At 34.4% G+C, this 20685-nt stretch overlaps 1 protein-coding gene and 1 long non-coding RNA gene across 4 annotated transcripts in view; one reads left to right on the top strand and one right to left on the bottom strand.

Annotated features, from left to right (window-relative positions):
* Positions 1-20685, top strand: part of PTPN12 (protein tyrosine phosphatase non-receptor type 12) — a 106361-nt gene that overhangs the window by 43662 nt on the left and 42014 nt on the right. For 2 of the 3 annotated variants that reach the window (XM_056799499.1, XM_056799498.1), the window contains exon 2: positions 5063-5171. In XM_056799499.1, the coding sequence (XP_056655477.1) occupies positions 5063-5171 (109 nt within the window). Of the gene's footprint in view, positions 1-5062; positions 5172-20685 lie in introns of those variants that run through there. The other variant, XM_016426062.2, reaches the window with a different exon arrangement.
* The window catches only part of LOC103093745 (uncharacterized), a 99168-nt gene continuing 83820 nt past the window's right edge, over positions 5338-20685 (bottom strand). The window contains exons 3-4 of the long non-coding RNA XR_001624921.2: positions 6994-7147; positions 5338-5979 (exon numbers count right to left, since the gene is read on the bottom strand). This is a non-coding gene — a long non-coding RNA (uncharacterized LOC103093745). The remainder of the gene's footprint in view (positions 5980-6993; positions 7148-20685) is intronic.

Below are 20685 nucleotides of genomic sequence, written 5' to 3'. Positions count from 1 at the left end.
TATTTTCTTTTCAAAGTGCAAGTCCAACCATACCAACCTCTTTAGTAAGCTACAATAGTTCTCTCGCCTTCAAATTTAAATATAAAATCTTCTTTTTGCCTTTAAAAAATTTTTATAACTTAGTCCTTTTCTAGTATTTTTTTTAACTCTTACCCTCCATCTTAGAATCAATACTGTATATTGGTTCCAAGACAGAAGAGCCCTTAGTGCTAAACTGTGTGGATTCAGTGACTTGCAATGGGTCAAACATAGAAAGGAAGTATCTGAGGCCAAATTTGAACCCAGGACCTTCTATCTCTAGGCCTAGCTCAATCCACTTAGAATCAAACATAAAACCCTATATTGTCATTTAAAGCCCTTTACACAATACAACACCTTCCTACTTGTCCAAGCTTCTTATATATCTTGTATCCCTTCCAAGTTTTTCTTGATTCAGCTACACCGGCCTGCTTGATATAAATTGCACATTACTTTCATTTCTTGGCATTGTGCCTTCATGCTGACTGTACCCTGTGCTTATTATAATGCTCTTTCTCATCTCCTCTGCCTCATTGTTGGGTTAGGACTCAGTGGAAGAAACCCGAGAGTCTGAATTCTTTTTCTCAAATGGATTGGACTGTTACCCTACCTTTTGTGCTAAGAGTATATTCTGATTATCCTATGGTTCCAATAAGAAAGCTTTTAAGATTTCCATGGAACTTCTTGGTGGGTTGTATTTAACCTTCTACTGAGATGCTTTTATAAAATTTACTTGAGTTCTGAATGGTTACTGGCAATAAAGGTGGGGAACCAGTTAACTAGTATTTGTTAACCATCTACCATGCTAGGCACGGTGATAAAATCTGGAGCCACTCTTGCTGCGAAGATTTAGATCAAATGCCATCTTCTACAGGAGGCCTGTTTCTAATTCCCTAAGAATCTATAGTGCTTTCCATATGTTACGTGAATTCCTTAAGGGCAGCTATTTACTTTGTATCTCCAGTACCTAGCACAGTGTCTAGCACATAGTAGGCACTTAAATCCTTGCTGTCTGTTGACTGACTTTCTAAAAAGAAATGTAACATTTAACATTTTTTAAAGAAGTTTTTCCTGTGCAATATTTCATGTGATGGTATGTTTGGGACTAGATTAGCATTATCACTATTTTGAGTTGTCATTGAATCCAAACCCCTCATCCTGCATGTCTCATAGGCATTTGACATTTAACATGTACAAAACAGATCTTATTTTCTTTCCCATACCTGCCAAACAATGGAATCTTGAATATCCATATTACTCTTTAGAGTTCCACTATTTCCCATGTTCATAAATTCAGATTGTTTTTCAACTCCTTCCTTTTCTTCATCTGATTTATCCAACCAGTTTTTGGTCTCCTCCTCTACTTACAAAAGTCACAACCTTAACTCGGGCCTTTATCACTTCTTGTTTTGGATTATTGCATGCAATTTCTTCCTTTCTCAAATCTCATTCTCATTCTCTCAAATTTCTCAATACTCTTGTCCATTCTGCATACTGCTGCTAAACTGATTTGCCTCATTTAAATGTCTGAATATATAACTCCCTTACTCATTAAACTACATTAGCTCCCTGCTGCCTCTAGGAGCAAATATAAATTCCTTTTTAGTCTTTGAAGCTTTTCATAACTTTGTCCCCATCCTCTTTGCTGCCTCATTGTATATTCCCTCTGTGTGTACTCAAATCCAGCCAAATATTATTCTTTTCCTTATACAAAGTATATAATTTTTTTATATGCATCACTTTGCTTTGGTTGTTGCCCGCACTCTCTCTGAGTATGCCATCCCTCATTACCTGTACCTCATAGAATCACTTCTTCAAGTCTCAGATCAAGCATCAACTTTGACAACCTTTTCTGACTCTTCCTCCCCCCAAGCTGCTAGTGCCCTCTGTCTCAAAACTATCTTGTATATATTTAGCATGCTATTTATATATGTGCACTGCCCCCCAGTAAAATATAAACTTGAGGACATGAGCTTTTTATTTCTGCCTAGTACAATGCTGTAGCATGTGTGTTGGTTTTTTGTTTTGTTTCACTTTTAATTCTTAGCTTCAGTGAAACTAGACAACTTAGTATATTAAGAGCGAGGGTCCTGGTTTCATATTTGGCTCCAGACACTTCCTAACTGTGTGACCCTGGGCAAGTCACTAAACCCCCATTGCCTAGCTTTTACTGCCCTTCGGCCTTGGAACCAATTCACAGTATTTACTCTTAAGACAGAATGGAAGAGTTTTTTTGTTTTTTGTTTTTTAATCCTTACCTTCCTTACCTTCCATTTAGAATCAATACTGTGAATTGGTTCTAAGGAAGGAGAGTGGTAAGGGTTAGGCAATTGTGGGGAGGGGGGGTTAAGTGACTTGCTTAGAGTCACAATAGATAGGAGGTATCTGAGCTAGATTTGAAAGCATGTATGCTTTAAAAGAAAATTCAATAAATGTTTAAGTACCAATATTTTGCCAAGTACCATGCTAAGTGCTGGAAATATAAAGATAAATGAAAGATCCCTGACTGGATTTTAGGAGCTTATATTCTAATGGAGAATATGCATACAATACACTGAGGTTTATAATGTACCTTTGTACACAAGTCTCATTTAAAAGGGAATATGTAAAATCATGAAATTTCAGTGTGGGAGGGACTAAACAGATGCTTGCTTAATAAACTCTTGTCAATTAATGAATTAGAGGTTTTATAGCACTTATACACACAAAGCCATTGAGATTCTGAGAACTTTTGCTTTGCCCATGAAGTAATCCCATTCTTTATTGGGCAAGGGGAAGAAGGGGTGGTGAAACATATGACAAAATCTTGGGCATTTTTTCCTCTTTCAGTAACATGGGGAATTGCTATGTTTCCCTTTTACTTAAGAATTTTTTCTGCGGCTATTCCCTCCTCCGTTTAAAAACAAACAAACCCAAAACAACACTCCTGAATCTGCCCCCTATAGAAGTAGTAACACTTGTATTAAAAGTTTTTTTTTCCCTATTTGTCCATTATAGATACTTTCTCAGGCACATGGCAGTTTGCCAAGCAATATTTTTTTTTTTTATCAGAGTGCTTTCAATATGTCTAAATACAAAAGAAAATAGGCTTCTTTGGAATTGGATTTCCGGGTAGAATTTCAACAATTCACAATGCTAACTTTCAGTGCTTTTGAAAACGGGAAGTCTTCTAGAAGACAGAAGTATTCTAGCTCAAAGAACATCCTTAATGCCATATGTGGTAAGGGTTTGTCACCAACCCACAAACCGCTTCTGTAGTACAGTGAATAAGCAGAATTGATCGTTGTCAGGCATTCATAAGAGATATGAAAGGATGCATTTTTCATAGTGCCTTTAAGTAATTTTTATTACTTAAAGAATTTAAGGAGTAAATTTTGTCCAGATAGGGTGAAGTTTTGTTTTTTAATTAAAAGCTATTTGGGGGGTCCTTAAGACAAATGGCTATTCATGAAAAATTAAGCAAGTTGGACCAAGAGTTTTCTGTTTAGTGTTGAAAACAGAATGTTGGATGGATACAGAGGATGGAGTTATAATTTTGAACTCTGCTATTTGGACTCGTTTCATTTCCTTGAAAATTCTTGAGTTTCATCATCAGTTTTTTTTTAAAGGTAATATTGCACAACAGGCCTCACAAAGCTGTTGTGAGGAAGATGTATTGTAAACTTGAGAAGTGAAATATAAACTACTGAATTTGAAAAGTGCTCTGAATCCACCTCTTTCTAATTATGAAAATGACCCTGACCTCTCCCTTTCAGACTTCCTGTACACTACCATACTTGGAAAGATGTAATCATGTCATTCACGTTATCTTTTACATACAGTATACAATACTGGATAGTGTAGGAGATACTTTTGTTACTTTGGATTCATAATCTCATGGATGGAGGAAATTTTTTCCAGTGGTACATTATGCTGTCTCATTTTGTTTTCCATAAAAATCTTTCATAGATAGCAATGCACAAGAGAAATTCCTTATTGTTGTTCTAAGTTCATTTTTTAACTTGATGTGCAGAGTGTACTGTACTAGGCATTGGCCACATGTAGACTGAGGTACAAAGAAAGGCAAAGAATATATCTTGATGATACTTCCTGCCTTCTTGGGGGTTAGAAAATATTGGGGACTGTAACCTGTTCATAGATGAGGAGATAGAAAGTTATTTCAAGGGAGGAGGAAAGATTGCTCCAACTTGAAAGAAACATAAAAAACCTTGTGTAGGAAATATTGAAGATGTGCTTGGAATGAAGATAGGATTTTAAGAGATGAGGATACATTCCAGATGAGACAAAAGCCATTAAAGTGTAAAATGGAGTATCTCTTATAAGCAAAAGCTGGCAATCTTTGGCAAATATTGGCAGTGTATATGAAGGTGTTTAATATGAAATAAAATGGGAGAGATCCTGGAAGGCTTGAAATGCTAGATTGAAGAGGTAATAGGAGACACTGGTGGGGGTGGGGTTTAGAAGGGTAGTGACAGTAAAACTTTTGCTTAAAGAACATCAGCTTGGTTATAGTTGTGATTAAAGAAAAGAGGGACAGGAAATGGGAAAACCTAGTTAGGTTGGTTTCTCTACACACCCCCTCCCCCATCTAAAAATGAGGTAGTAGGTAATGAGAAAAGGGGACAAGTTTAAGCGATGTTGTGAAAGTAGACAGGGAGTGAGTACTCTTTACATTTTTTTTTAATACCACTTTGCCCCTCACTGTCACTCTATACAATCTGCCAATCTTTTTCTGGTTATATATCCTGAAAGCTATCCATGTATCTTGCATAAGGAAAACTCAGATCTGATCATGAATTATTTTTAAATGTTTTATCTCATTTTAGAGTTTAATAGGGAAAAAATCATAATCCCTTATTTTTACTATAAAGTTAGATTTTAAAAGGATACTTTAAAACCAGAAACATTTGGGAAAACATCATGGATAGATTTTTGTCAGCACCTGCTCTATAGCAACTCTGTAGAGCTTTAGTAAATAATTTTCAAAAGTATATTAAGTATTTTTAATGTGAAGTTATTTGATTAAACTTTTTTTCTTTTCCAGAGACTAAGACGATTATCTACCAAATATAGAACTGAAAAAATTTATCCAACAGCCACTGGAGAAAAAGAAGAAAATGTTAAAAAGAACAGATACAAAGACATATTACCATGTAAGTTTGAATTATTATCTTTTGAAGAGCTAATTATTTTTGTGGCATCACCAGTTTCCCTTTCTGTTGTTTTAGACAACTAGATTAGATAATATTCAAGCTTTTGTCTTGAAAGTAAACTGCTAAGACTGCTACATCCAAATTGAAAGGCAGCTTAAATTTGTAATAATGTTTTGAAATTTTATTCTCTAGTTTTTTGTTGACAAAATTATTTTTGCTGGATACAAAATTTCTTTCTTTTTTGTAATTTTTTAACATTAATTTCTTAAAAGTTTGAGTTATAAAATCTCTCCTTTCCTGCAACTCCTCTCCACCATTAAGAAAGCAAACAATTTGTCAATTATACATGTGAAGTCATATAAAACACTTTTTCATATAACCATAATCCAAATAAATAAAATTTTAAAGTAAGAAACCTTAATCTGTGCTCAAAATTCATTGGTTATATCCCTGGAGGTGGATAACAATTTTCATCCTGAGTCCTTTGAAATTTATCTTAGATAGTTGTCTTGATCAGAATAGCTAAGTTTTCCACAGTTGATCATCATCACAATATTGCTGTTATTATGTATAGTGTTCTTGTAGTCCTTACTTCATTTATATCAGTTCATATAAATGGCTTTCACGTTTTTCTGCAACCATCCTGCTTGTCATTTCTTATGGCACAATGATATTCCATATGCCACAACTGGTTCAGCCATTCCCCAATTGATGAGCATCTTCTCAGTTTCCAGTTCTTTTGTCACCACAAAAAGAGCTACTGTATTTTTGTACATAATAGGTCCTTTCACTTTTCTTGGGCTTGGAACTAAATTTAAGGGGAAAAATAAGTATTAGCAGAAAATCTTTTTTTTATAACTCTTCAAACTGTATATTAAAACTTTCAAAAGGAAACATCCAGATATGTAGAGCCTAAGTTTTTTTTTTTGCATATTATTGGCTTATTTTTTCTTATTGATGACTGCTACTCTTTCACATTACCAACAATATGTATCTTAGTCCTCATGTTAGCATTAAGTAGTAAGAGGTTGGGAGTAGAAACAATTCTAAACATTTTTTTAAAACTTAAAAAAAATTTTTCATTTAATAAAATTTATTCTTAGTTATCTTACCTCTTCACTCCTGCACCATAGAAAATATCACCTGACAAAAATATGCACGTGTATATATAGTGTCTTTTGTGTTTCTGTTTTTCATTTCATTCTCTGGAGGTGGATATTCACAAATTAGTCTTCACTTATGGAATTTCATAACTATATATAATATTCTCTTGGCTCTACATGTTTTACTCTTAGTTTCTATAAGTTGTTCCAAGTTTAAAAAAAAAATTACCTGCTCGTTTCTTAGGGGGCAGTAGTATTTCATCTCAGTTATGAAACATAATTTGTTCAGCCATTCTCCAATTGATGGACATCCCCTCAATTTCTAGTTCTTTGCAATCACAAATAAAGCTGTTATAAATATCTTGGGACATTTAGGTTCTTTTTCTTTTTCCCCAATCTCCTTGGGAAATAAGGTATTCAGAGTTTTAGAACTCTGGGCAAAATAGTTTTAGATAGTTTTCCTTAATTTTACTTAGTGGGACCTACCCACACCTTTCAGTATTACTGAATACTGAATAATACTGAATAATGAATATTAGAGTAATAGGCTTATCTCATTGGATTTCTAAGCATTCTGGAAGGACCCAGGGTGTTAAATTAGAATTGTTTATACAGTTGTGTGTGTCATTTATGCTGAGGATCTGTAAGTAGTTGGATTATCCAGTTTTCATGTAATCTAATTACTCCTACTTCTTAATAAGCTGTGAGATTACACTTACGATATTGAGGAGATGGGCAATGCTTTTATCTTTTAGAGATGAATAGATATCCATGATAAGAAAACCAATGAACCTCTGTAGGGACTTAAATCTTTTTGTGCCATAGACCACTTTAGCAGTATGATGAAGTCGAGCTTCTTCCCAGAGTAATGTTCTTATGGACATGAAATAAAATACACAGAATTACAAAGGAAAGCAGTTAGGTTGAAGTATGAAGTTGAACATATCAGAATTAAAAAAAATATACATTCAAAGATTTTACATTTAGAACTGCTACTCTAGTAGTTGTTGAAAAAATTGTTATTACAGCAGTGCACAAAGGAACTGATTTTCTTTTCCCTCACTTAAAATTATGCCTTTATCCGCATTTTCCCTTTTCTGTTAATGGCACAACCAACCACTCACTTACCTGTTTCCCAAAAACTTGGCATTCTTTTTGTACCCCCGACTTTATTGGACTATTATAGTAATCTCATATCTAGTTCTCATCATTTGCTTTCCCCATACTAGTTCATACTTCCATTTTGATAACATCTATATAGACAAGAAAGATTGATCTTTCAATCAAAACCTTTTATTGGTCCTTTATCGACTAATGAAATCCGAATTTCTTTGCTTGCAACTAAGGGCTTTCCATAGTCTGGTGCCAATTTACTTTTGTGACATTTACTTTATACTGTTCTCCTTAATGAAGTATTCATCTTTGACAAACAAGACTACTGAGTTTCCCTAACCTAACTTCTTACAGTTTTGGCCTATGCCCTCTGATTTTTGGCCAGTCACTTAACCTCTCTCAGCCTGTTTCTGCATCTGAAGATGGGGGTAATGATAGTACATACTTCAGAATTTTAGGATCAAATGAGATAATATTCCTAAAGTACTTATCTATTATTTATATTATAATTGTTGGCTTGGGATCATAGTATTATTTAGATTTCCAGAAATCTTGGATTAAATCTGGGCTTAGTTAATCATAAAATACAAGTACTAAGGGATCATTTCTGTGAGTTGTCCTTAGACCTTATGTTGATTTGGAGAACAAGCATTCTTCACCTACTTATTTTTTTTACTATCCATGGATTTCCTCTTGGAATCTTTGTGATGGGGGTAGCATATCATTATGGTGCAGTGGAAGGAGTACTGGAATTGTAGTCAAGGTTCTAGTTTCAAATTCGGCTTTCCAGTTCCTGATATAAATTTGGACAAGCCTCTTTCATCTCTGGGCATCATTTTGCTCAACTCATAGAGTTGTACTTATACTCATAGAGTTGTACTTGACAGCCTGAAAGTTCTATTCAAAATTCAACTCCAAGTGAGCTCTGTCCCTATTGCCTTCTGGCACACTGTATTTGAGTTTGATAAGCAAAACGAGAGCAAAGAAAATAAAGAGCAAAATGTTTAAGGGCATCTTGAACCAGATAATTCCTGTGCCTGTTGAATAATTATATTAAGTTCTTTGAAAGATTTAATAATAGAGAGAACTTTGTTTAACTCTTTTTGTTATTAACATGAATGAAGCTAAGCCATAAAAATGAGAAATATATATTCATCACGGATACTTCATGCTGTTGTGTGCTTTTTTTTTTTTTGGCAGGGGAAGGGTGGGGAATGACCATATAATTTTATTGGTATTAACAATAAATAAATCTTTTTTACTAATGCAAATCAGAATTTTTTTCCTTTATTTTATCATCTTAGAGCATTCCTGGGTCAAATGAGAAATAATTATATTTTGTTAGAATCACAGAATCTATCTATCTATCTATATATCTATCTACATATCTATGTCTATATCTATGTCTTTATCTATATCTATATATCTCAGAGTCAAAAGTTGAATCAAGACCATCCTGATTTAAAGCCACTTCGCTTTTTACTATGCTACAGCTACCTTACTATTCTTAAGTAATTGATCCTTAATAAGTATATATGAAATTACTTTTAACTTTCTCAATTCATTACACAACCAATATTTGGAAACAGTACTTTTGAATTGATATGATCAGATTATTTAAATTGATATTCAACTTTAAAGATTTTGGAGTTTTATAATGGAAAACATGCATTTTTGATAAATTCCTCATAAATAAAATAAATGTTAAGTATAGTAAATTTGGAAACATTTGTTATTTGGCAAAATTACTGACATTTAAAGTTTGAAAAGTGATTAATATACTCATCTAAACCTCACAGTAACTATGCAAAGTTAAGGGTAAATGATTTACTTATGACCATTTAGTTTGTAATTAATAAGCATTTTTTAGCTCCTACTGTTTGCCAGACACTATGCTAAGTGCTAGTAAATGAGTACTACAACTTCAACCTATATCTTCCTGATTACAATTCCAGTGCTTTCTCTACTGTGCTGTATTAGGCTTAGTTTTTACATTCCCGGATTGTGGCACCTTCCACATAATCTTTAATATAACTACATAAGTAAACATTTACTTTTAATGTCTAGAATAAAAAAGAAGTTGTGGAGGAGGGAGGTTGGACTGCATCTAAAATAAATTTCAAGTTGGGAAACTAACAACATGGTAATTCTTTTTTTTCTATTTGCCAGATAATTAATGATAGTATTACTTTTCATGGTTTAAGGATGTTGTTAGATATTATAATCTATACCTTTCTAGAGATCTGGATAGAACTCTGTATTTGCAGAGACAAAATATATTGAAATTAACTGTAGTGTTTTATAAAACAATACAAGTTTTTTGAATCTAGCATTTACTTACATCCCTAAAGTTCCTTTCCCACAGAGATAACATACAAAAAAAGCAATTAACAGATACAAAGCCACATTTAGTTCCATCATTCTTCTGTTGCTAAATTTGGGAATGCCAATACTTAATCTCATGGTATTTTGGATATCCGTGAGCCCTCTCTATCAGGACTTACTTTTTCTTATATAGGATACAGCCCTTTGTTTAGACTCTTGTTCCCTTTTTCCTTTAACAAATTTGGGAGATTTAGATATTCTATATTATGTAGATAGAGTATTTTTGCAAGTGGCTTAATTTTTTGGACAGGTGAGGAGAAACTCATTAAAAGGTTGCTTTTAAGTCTTAATTTCTGCAGTATCTGATGTAGTCTATGTTCCATTAGTTCATAGCTCCATAAGGGATTAATCTCTTCTCCATATTATTTGATATATTTAAAGGCAAGTATTTCTCTAAGCATCTTTCTGCCTCTGACAGAAAAGATGAAAAAACAAGAGCCAGTCTTTAACCCTTTCGTTATTAATATGAATGGAGAAATATATATTCATCACAGGTACTTCATGCTATTTTGTGTTAAACTGTACTCTTTTCTCCTTCTTTCCCTGCTTCCTCCCTCAATCTCCCAGCTCATACTTCTTTGTGTGTTGGTTTTTCCAGAAAGTGGCTACTCCGAAATTCAAAGAGTACTTGTGAGGGTCTATACTCCTAAAGCTATAGGGCTGAACATCGTTGGTTTGTTTACTTTAAGACACAGTTGGTTTAAGGCAAAGACATCTAGCCAATCTCTAGTTTGTCACTACTTTTTTCCTGATGTCTGATAAAAACCTGTGTATTTGGGTTTAGAGCATTTGTTGTTTTTCATGAAGTCCCAGAAAATAATAGAGCCTTTTGTCTCACCTACAACAGGTTGTCGCCATCTAGTGGTAGAACTAGTTAATGCAGATTTTCAAATTTGGTACAAAATTCAAAAATGGTACAAATGGATTTTCCACTTTTAAAAGTCCATTGCTATGAACATGCTTTGATTCTCCTGAGATATCCAGTCTGGCACTATAAACTTATCTTCCAAAATCTATATTAATATATAATCTCTGAAATAGCAATAATCTCTGAAATAGCAACTGTGTATGTTATTTGGTAGGAAGATTTTTTTCCTTGTTAATTAAAAAAAAATTAATTCACACCCTTCCTCTTTCCTTCCCTCCCATTGGAAAGACAAGGAATATGAAATCTATTATTCACATGAAGTCATGCAAAACATTTCCACATTAGTCATAGTGTATGCTGGGGGAAACAAGAAAAATAAATTGAAAAATATGCTTCAGTCTGGCCTGTAATTCATTATTTCAATCTCTGGAGGTAGATATAATTTTTTATCATGAGTCCTTTGAAATTATTGTTTATCATTGTGGATCAAAGTAGCTAAGTCTTTCATAGTTGATTATTGAAATGATATTATTATTACTATGTACAGTGTTTTCCTGGTTTTACTTGTTTCACTTTGCATCATTTTATTTGATTCTTTCCAGTGGTTCCTCAGTGTTATTTTAATTTGCATTTCTCTATTAGCAAATTACAGAATTTTTTCACAAAAAATTGACATCTTTGATTTCTTCTGAAAATAGTTTATTCATATCTTTGACTATTTACCACTTGGGCATTACCTCATATTCTTGTCAATTTGGCTCAGTTCCCTATGTATTTGAGAACAGACTTTTATCAGAGAAATTTGGTGTAAAACATTTCTTCCATTTTCTGTTTCCCTTTTTATTTTGGCCTCATTGGTTTTGCTTGTGCAACTCTTTAATTTCATGTAATCAAAATTATCCATTTTGCTTTCCGTGGTCCTTTCTTCATGAGCTCTTCAGTTATCCATAGATCTGACAGGTGACTTTTTTCTAGGCTTCCTTAATTCATCTGTGAAATTGCCCTTTATGTTTAAAATGTATACCCACTTTGACTGTATCTTATCGTACAGTGTTAGATGTTGGCCTATGCCTACTGTAAAAAATAAATTGGTGAGTTATAAAAATAAAATTTATCAAAACTGTTCAATATAGGTTTAAAACTGTTCAGATACTTTGAAGATACTTTTTATTATATCTATTAAGTGATGAAATGAAGCTCAGATGTGAACTTCCCTTCAGGGCCAGGTGCAAGGATGCTAAAGAAACTCTTATGATAAACATAAAATATTTATTGAAATATATAAGGATAAAAAGGATTTCTAATTCTAAGAGATTCTGAATCGACCCAAATAAACTCCCTGGTTCCACAAGGAACCGCTTCTCCTGTGTCTCACAGGCTACACTAATCTTCCTTGATCTGACTAACCCAAATTTTAATAAAAACTACGGCTATTAGCCTTATTATAAATCTTAACTTCACCTTCAAATTATAAAATAGCAAAGGCTAGCTGGTTGAGTCTCAACAAGAATCAAGTTAGGACTCTGTCTTAACAGACTCAGAGTCCCAAACAAAGACCAGATTTTTCTTTGGTCTTCTCAGAGTTATTTAAACAATTTATAAAACCACAATAGATAGTCAGAAGTGTTTCCCAAGTTGGGAAAGGAAAACGCTGAGCTCCTCCCCATTGCCAGAGAGAATAATTGACATAGAAAAAGGTTTATAACTGTCACATCTGAAATTAACATGCTCTCTCAGCTCTGTTACAAGCTCCAGTTCTTTTCTCAAGCAGCCACTTTACTTCTTATCCCTAAACTAATAAAACAATACTTACTTTCTAATATCATCCTTACACTAGGTTTTGTCAGACTACTTTTCGGTTTTCCTAGCAGTTTTTGTTGAATAGTGAGGCTGTAACCCTAATTAATATCTTAGATTAGGGTTTATCATACACAAGGTTACTGTGGTTGTTTACTTCTGTATGTTATGTACTTAATCTGTTCTGTTGATCAGCCCCTCTTATTTTTTATCCAGTCCAAGATTGTTTTTATAATAGTGTGAGATGTGGCACTTAAAAAAAAAAAAAGATTCCTTTGATATTCTTGATTGTTTGTTCTTCCAAATGAATTTTGTTAGTTTTTCTACCCTGTAAGTAAATCTTTGGTAGTTTGATTGGAATGGTACTGAATAAGCAAATTAATTTTGGTAGTATTATCATTTTTATTATACTGGCCCAGCCTACCCATGAGCAATTAATATTATTCCAGTTGTTTAGATCTTGGCTATTTTAATGTAATAAATAAATTTAAAATAAAAATTTGTTACAAAACATTCTTGGCTTTTTTAATGTGTGTTTAGTTCCAGTCTAAAGCTGAGTGCATAGACTCAAGTATTTTATACTTTCTGCAGTGATTTTAAATAGGATTCTCTTCCTATTTCTACCTCTTTAAGTTCTTGGTTTTACTTTGGTTTTGATAGTGTGTGTGTGTGTGTGTGTGTGTGTGTGTGTGTGTGTGTGTTGTGATTCTTGAAACTGCTCAGACTCTACCTTAGAAGATTTGGTTAAGCTATTCCCTTATTGTAACAAATGAAGGTACTTGATCAGGAATGTATTGGGAATTTTAACATTACTCCACCCATACTTAGGCATACAAAGGGCAAGCTTAGCAAAGAGATGTGAAATACTCAGAAGATATAATCTAATCAGAGAAGGTGATAACAAAAGAAGATGTGAATTTAGAATGGTCAGGCCTGGGGAAAATGTCTACTGTGATTGGTAGATGTGAAAATTTAGGGGAGGTGACATAAGAGAAATTTCTCTTTAAAAGGAACTGGCTCTCTGAACTTAGTGGGTGGAGAGTTTGGAGTTAGTTTGGAGGAGCTGGCTCTCTGAACTGAGTTGGAGTTCGGACTAGTTGGGGGTTCACCATGGAGGTTGGAGTTTGGAGTTAGTTGGAGGAGCTGGGTCTCTGAACTCGGTTTAGGAGTTGAGGATTTCAGTGAAGGACTGGAGTTTTGCTTGGGATGACCTTGTGGTGAGTGATAAAGACTGACTAGTCTCTCTTAAGGCTCAGGCCTAGGCCATTTGGCCTAGGCCCTTTCTACTATTTTCTCTTACTCTCTACTCTCTCTCTCCCCTCAATTTGTATTAATTTAAAATCTCCATACAACCTGGCTAACTTGGGTATTTTCATATTTGGGAATTTTCCCATGGCGACCACTTATTTTTGATTTAAATCAAGACACTAAAAATTATCTTTACAGTTTGGCCGAAACCTTTACAGTTTTGGCAATTCACAATATTGAAAACCATATTTTAGCATTCACAGTGTGTGTGTTTATTTATTTCCATGATGGCAAACCTATGGCATGTGTGCTAAAGATGGCACATAGAGACTTCTCTTTGGGCACCTGCGTGTCCCTGGCTTGGCCCAGAACACAGGGGGTCAGGCATGTGAGCCAGCCTCCCAGCAGAGCTCAACCAGGGCTTGGCCAGCCTGTAGCCAGGCCCTGCTCATGGGTATACAATGAGGGGGTGGGGGTGGTGAGTGAGGCATGGCACAGGATCCCTAAAAAGTCAAATGGTTCACCATCACTGTTATATAGGAATGTTTATGATTTATTTAGGTTTATTTTATATCCTGCAACTTTTCTAAGGTTATTAATTTTTTACTAGTTTTTTTAATCGATTCTCACAGTATACCATTATATAAACAGTTAGGAATGATAAAGTTTTATCTGTTCTTATTCCTCCCATTTCTTTTTTGTATTCCTATAACCAGGTTCCTAATGCAAAAGTGAACAACAGTGGTGATAATTGTTTGACCTTTCATCTTATTGGGGAATCTATGCTTGTTCTTGGTTTTAGGTAGATATTATCATTTTAAGAAAAGCTCATTTGTACTTTATACAGTTTTAAATAGAATTTTCCTTCCTGTCTCTTTTCCTTTTATTTCTTCCTATGCTTTCTAGTGTTAACAGGAATGGGTGGTACATGTTGTCAAAACTTTTTTTTGGTTTCTATTCAATAGATTCTATTGATATAATCATGTGATTTTTATTTTTTCATTGTTCTGGTCAATTATGCTTATAGTTTTCCTAATATTGTATCCGCTCTGCAATCCTGGTAGAAATCCCACTTGGTTATAGTGTATGATCTTTGACATTGCTGTAACTTCCTGGTATTTTATTTAAAATTTTTGCAACAATGTTAATTAGGGAAATTGTTCAATACATTTCTGAGTTTTTACTCTCCTTGGCTTAGGGATCAAGACTACATCTGTATCACAGAATTTTGGAGGGTTTCTTTTTTATCTGTTTTTTCAAATAGTTTACATAGTATTGGAATTGTTATTTACATGTTTGGTAGGACTCATTTGTAAATCCATCTGGTATTGGGGAACTCATTTATGGCTAATTTTCTTTTTTCTCAAATAAGGTTATTTATTCTATTCCTTCTTGGGCTAATTCGGACAATTTATATTTGAAAATATTCATCTAAAATTTCATTTTGGTTGGCAATTTTAGTGGCATATAATTGGGCAAGATAACTTCTAATAATTTAATTTCATCTTCATTGGTGGTGCATTCACCCCTTTCATTTCTGAATGGTCATTTTGGTTTTTTAAAATCAAACTAACTGATAGCTTAAGTATTTTATTGTTTTCCTCCCTTAAAATTAGCTCCTAGTTTTATTTAATTTAAAAAAAAATTTTTTTCCCTTAAACCCTTACCTTCTGTCTTGGTGTCAATACTGTGTATTGGCTCCAAGGCAGAAGAGTGGTAAGGGCTAGGAAATGGGGGTCAAGTGACTTGCCCAGGGTCACACAGCTGGGAAGTGTCTGAGGCCAAATTTGAACCTAGGACCTCCCATCTCTATTCCTGACTCAATCCACTGAACCACCCAGCTGCCCCCTAGCTCCTAGTTTTATTAGACAAATAACTTTTTTTTTTACTTTGTTTTGTTGATTCTCCTTTGATTTTTGGGATTTCTGTTCTATTGTTTAATGGGGATTTTTCATTGTTTTTCTAGTGTTTGGTTTGCATTCCCAACTGATAGATCTCTTTCACTTATTAATATGTTCTTACTTTAATTTGAAAATTAGGAATAATTTTTTCTTTTAGCTTAGAGGTTTGACTCTTCTACAAGAGCCTCTTGAAGTGCATGTTTTAACTTCTTCAAACTTAGCAGCTGTGAATCCCTAAGAAAGTCTTTTAAATTTGCTAAACTTCAGTTTTCTTGTTTATAAAAAGAGGAGGTTAAATTGGACTTCTGATGGTCAATTTCAGCTTTGAATCTGATCAGATATCTTCATATTGTTTTGTTGGATAGATCAATCTAGGGACATAGTACCTTCTTTTCAATTTTGTTACATTCTGATTTCTTTTTTTCTTTTGGAAGTCCACGGTGATTCTGCTTAATGTGTATTGGTAAATATTTGTTCTGGCATCCTGGAATATCTTGTCCATATTTTCTTGTTTTTTTCTCCCATAAAGTTTCTGAGGTTTGTGCATCTTTATCAGGCTTCTAGATGTATCATTCATTTAATTATACATTTTTCAATTTTGGGTAATTTAGTGGATTTTTTTAGTTTATATGACTTAGATTTGCTGTAATTTCACATTTTCTGCTTCACTAAGTTTATTATTTGATTGAAAAAATTATCCACTGTTTCTTCTGTTTTTTGTCATCTAAATTTAGATTGACTTAAATTTTCTCCAAAATTTATTTGACTTATAATTTTCGTCCAAGTATTGTTAAATCAGTTGAACAACAAACATTCGTTAAGTGTTCTGGGCCATAGCATTGCTCTGTGCCATGAACTGTGCTAGGCACTGAGGATGCAGGTACAGAAATGAAATGGTCCCTGCCCCAAAGCGATTTGTAGTTTATATTTCTGCAAATATATTATTTGGTGATTTCTTGGGTTATTTTTTTTTTTTTAAATACCCTCACCTCCCATCTTAGAATCACCACTTTGTATTGGATCTAAGACAGAATAGCAGTAAGGGCTAGGCAATGGGTGTTAAGTGACTTGCCCAGGGTCACACAGCTGGGAAGTGTCTTGAGGTTAGATTTGAACCTGGAACCTCCCATTTCTGGGCCTGGTTCTCAATCCACTGAGCCACCCAGTTGCCCACATGGCATATATTTGAAATTTTTAATTTTTGAAAAAAGTAAAAACCATTCTTAGCTACAAAAAGTCACTGGACTATAGTTTACCTGACCTGATGAATAATTAAGACCAAAATTACAATGATAGGTGTGAAAATGGATAGGATAGATGGTCATTGAGAGGTTGCAGGGAGCCAGTGATAAGCCAAGGTCAATTAGGTAGTGCAGTGAATAGAATGCTGGGCCTAGAGTTAGGATGGACCTGCCAGAGTTTATATATCTGGCCTCTGTTATGTAATGGCAATATGACTCGAGCATGGCAAGTCACTTAACTCTGCTTCAGTTTTCTGATCTGTAAAATGAGCTGGAGAAGAAATTGGGCAACTATTCCAGTTACTTTGCCAGCAAAACCCCAAATGGGGTCATGAAGAATTGGACATAACTTAAATGACTGAATAACAAAAGGGAGCCAATAGTTTCAACATTTTCTCCAAAGAAAATCAGTAGAAGCAAAATGCCTGGAGAGATAATGTATTATAAATTCTGAAAAGGAAAAAAAATTAAAGAACTAAGCTAACAGTAAGTCAATCCTATAATGAAAACATGGAAATGAAATTCCCAACATAACAGAAACAAAGCTAGAATTGGTTTTAACTGATAAAAATGAATAAAAACACACCGAAGAAATCAGACAAATGATAAAAAATGAAATAAAGAAACTGAAATTAGAACTTCCATCTCATTTTGAAAGGATTTTTTATCCCCTTTGTCTATTTTGAGTTAATTAATCAAGGACTAAAAGTACTCCTACTTAACACTTAGGAAGTTCACAAGTCACTAGAAAAAAATAAAAAGTTCACATCCACAAAGTTAATAAGCAGTTCCTCCTACCACCTTGAGCCAATAGGCAAATTGGGAGGCTGTGATTGGTATCTATGAAGTGAGAGACAGGAAGTGAAAAGGGCTATGAAAGGGGAGATAGGAGAAGACATTCCTTCCTTGGCCCTTATGCAAGGACTCTCTCTTGGTTGACACTTTGGTGGGACTCTCTCTGGGACACTCTCTTCAAGGTGAGTTGTGGTGAAGACTTGATCTTGACCTCCTGTGCACTGAAGGTTCTCTGCAGTTTTTCAGCAACTCCTGGCTCTTCTGATTTTGCTTCCTGATTAGGACTTTGGATTTTGGTGAAATTTGCTTTCGAATTTGCATTTGTGGTCTGGATGCACTAGGAGTAAGACTTAGGGTATTTGTGGTTAGGTGATTTTTTTTCTACCTCTTTTCTATATTCCCCACTTTAATATCTCTACCTTGCTGTAAATAAAAGCTGCTAACAGTCATTTTGACTTAAGAAGTTAATTATTTTTTATAAGTGGCAACCACAATAATTTTTAAAAACTCATTTGTCAAACCCATTTTTAATTATTACAATTTATAGGTTCTACCACCCTCCCAGGCATATGGTTGCCTAGCAACTTTTCCCCTTACCTTCATGTCCAGTCATTTGTCATACTTTATCAGTTCTACTAGTTCAGGTCACCACTATTTCTCGTGTGGATTATTATAATCTTATAATTGTTCTTTTTATATACTCTTCAGCTTCCAATACATCTTTTTAATAGTTGATAAAATAATCTTTGCAAGGAATGATCCTGTCATTTCAGTATTTTTTTGAAAAACAATTTTAGTAGCTACTCTTTACTGTTAGCCTCCATTGTCTAGAGACTGACACATCTGTGAAGGTAGAACCTTCTTTGATTGGAACATGTCTAGAATAATGTATCCTTTTTATGGGAGTAATGAGCATCTCTTGACTATATAGTTGGAAAGCTTTTGTTGTCTCATCAGTCTTTTGACTTTTGAAAGGGAATCTTATCTTAACCTAATCCACCCTTTTAACTTAATCTGTAACTTGTGAATCCTTTTTGATAAGAGTTCACACCCTCAGAGGAAGAGAGGTGGATCCCACAGATACTGCCCTCTGGGCAGTGCTAGGCAAATTGAGAGACTTAAGATTAGTTCCTGAGATGTGATAGACAAACTTTGGGTTGCCATAGTGAAAGGAAGGAGGAACCAGAGAGACAGGAAATGAATGGGAGAAAACTGCTTATAAAAGCCAGTCAAGAGCATTCTGAGTGACTTGTGCTTCTGCAACCTCTTGCTGAGGAAGACTTTTACTTAGCTCTTGTAGAGGAACAACTTCTGCTACCTTGGTGGCTCTTGCTGAGGGAGAGCTACATTGGTGTCTCTGTTGGATTCTTCTGCTTGGCACTTCTGCATTGGAGGACTTGTGCATTGGAGATTGATTCTGTGTTGGTGGCTCGAGGGGTTTGGCTTCAGTGACTCGATTGGGTTGAGGAGACCCTAGCTGGAAATACTGGCCTTTTGGCTCTTCTCCTGTCTTCTATGGGATGCTCTCTTTGGTGAGGCACTCGGATCTGGACTTATTTAATTTAACTACGCAATGTTTTCTACCTCTTTCCTACATTTCCCTCTTTACTATCTCTCCCCTGCTTTAATAAAGCTACTAACATCCTTGTGACTTAAGAGTTAATTTTATAAACGGCAACCACAACTCAATTTTAAAAATTCTTATATTTGTCAAACCCATTTTAATGATTATAGACTCTTTGATTCCTTAATCTTGAACTTTGTTTCTTTCCAACATTTTTCTTTGTCTTTCTGTTCCCAGTTTGAAGTCACTTAATATAAAGTACATGTGCTTTGATTTAGTTTAAAGGACTGTATTGCACTCATAAAATTTATTTCTTTATCTTTTGCAAAGGAAATGGGGCTATTTAAAGCATTTGGGGGGAATTTAAAAAATTAATTTAGAGTGTTTTTCCATGGTTACATGATTCATATTCTTTCCCATTCCTCCTCCCTCCCCCTTCCCATAGCCAATGAGCAATTAAGCTGAATTTTACATGTGTCATTGATCAAGACCTATTTCCATATTATTGATATTTGCTCTAGGGTGATTATTTTTTTCTAATTGTTTTAAGATCATTTTAGTAATGTAAGTCATCTTTTCTATTGGCTGTATAGTTCTTGAAATTGTTTGTAGGATTTTGGTTCCAAACTTGAGTTGCTCTTCTTATCTCCCTGCTGAATACTACTCACTGTTTATGTTAAAACCATAAGTGTTAAAAATTAAGATACTGGCTATAAATAGTTTTATTTAATCAAAAGTAGTAGGAGAAATGATGGAAAAATAGGAGAAAGATATATAGTTTACTTACTGATACATTTAGCTTGTTAAATCTATGGCTGCAATAAGGGCCTCCCTAGCCACACTCACAAAGCAGTCCAGTCAACACCAGAACACAGAAGCAAAGAGACCGAAGTTTACTCTTGCCTCAGTTCATCAAACTTGTTCTCTGCCCACTAACTCCCATGTGTTACGTTTCAGGAGCTAATCATGCCTCTCTTTTGTCTGTGCTGCCCAAGTAGGGCAGTCCAGAAGGTGTTGCAGGGAAAATCATCCTGCCCTCCTGGTCTCGTGTATTCTTGACTCCATTGCTTCATTTTTCTGTCTGCTGTTCTACCCTCATGACTGAATCTACCCAATCATTTTCCCTCACATATGCCAGGTACATGAAGTCATAAGGGGGCTGGGTAAATTTTCTTTTGCACAAAACAAACAACCTAAAATGAATGTAATCCAAGATATGATGTGGTTAGTTTTATGGAACTAACATTCTGATTATACTTGGCATTAATTTTTTCTTTTTTGCAAACACATCATACTCTTCTGACTCATGAATCTTGTGGTCAACCTGATGATTTCACGTGAACTTAAGTCATGTCTTCTATTATGCTATATTTATTTAGTTGATTATAAAAAAAATCAACCTTTACATAGGGCATTATATTTTTCATCTTCAGGCATCATGGCAATGAATAATTTGCCCCAAAGCCAAGAAGACCATGAGTTCAAGTTCTACTTCAGAT

This window comes from Monodelphis domestica, chromosome 5 (assembly GCF_027887165.1).
Source record: "Monodelphis domestica isolate mMonDom1 chromosome 5, mMonDom1.pri, whole genome shotgun sequence".
Taxonomy (NCBI): domain Eukaryota; kingdom Metazoa; phylum Chordata; class Mammalia; order Didelphimorphia; family Didelphidae; genus Monodelphis; species Monodelphis domestica.
The sequence above is the reverse complement of the archived record's forward strand: the minus strand, read 5'-3'. Positions and strand labels throughout refer to the sequence as shown.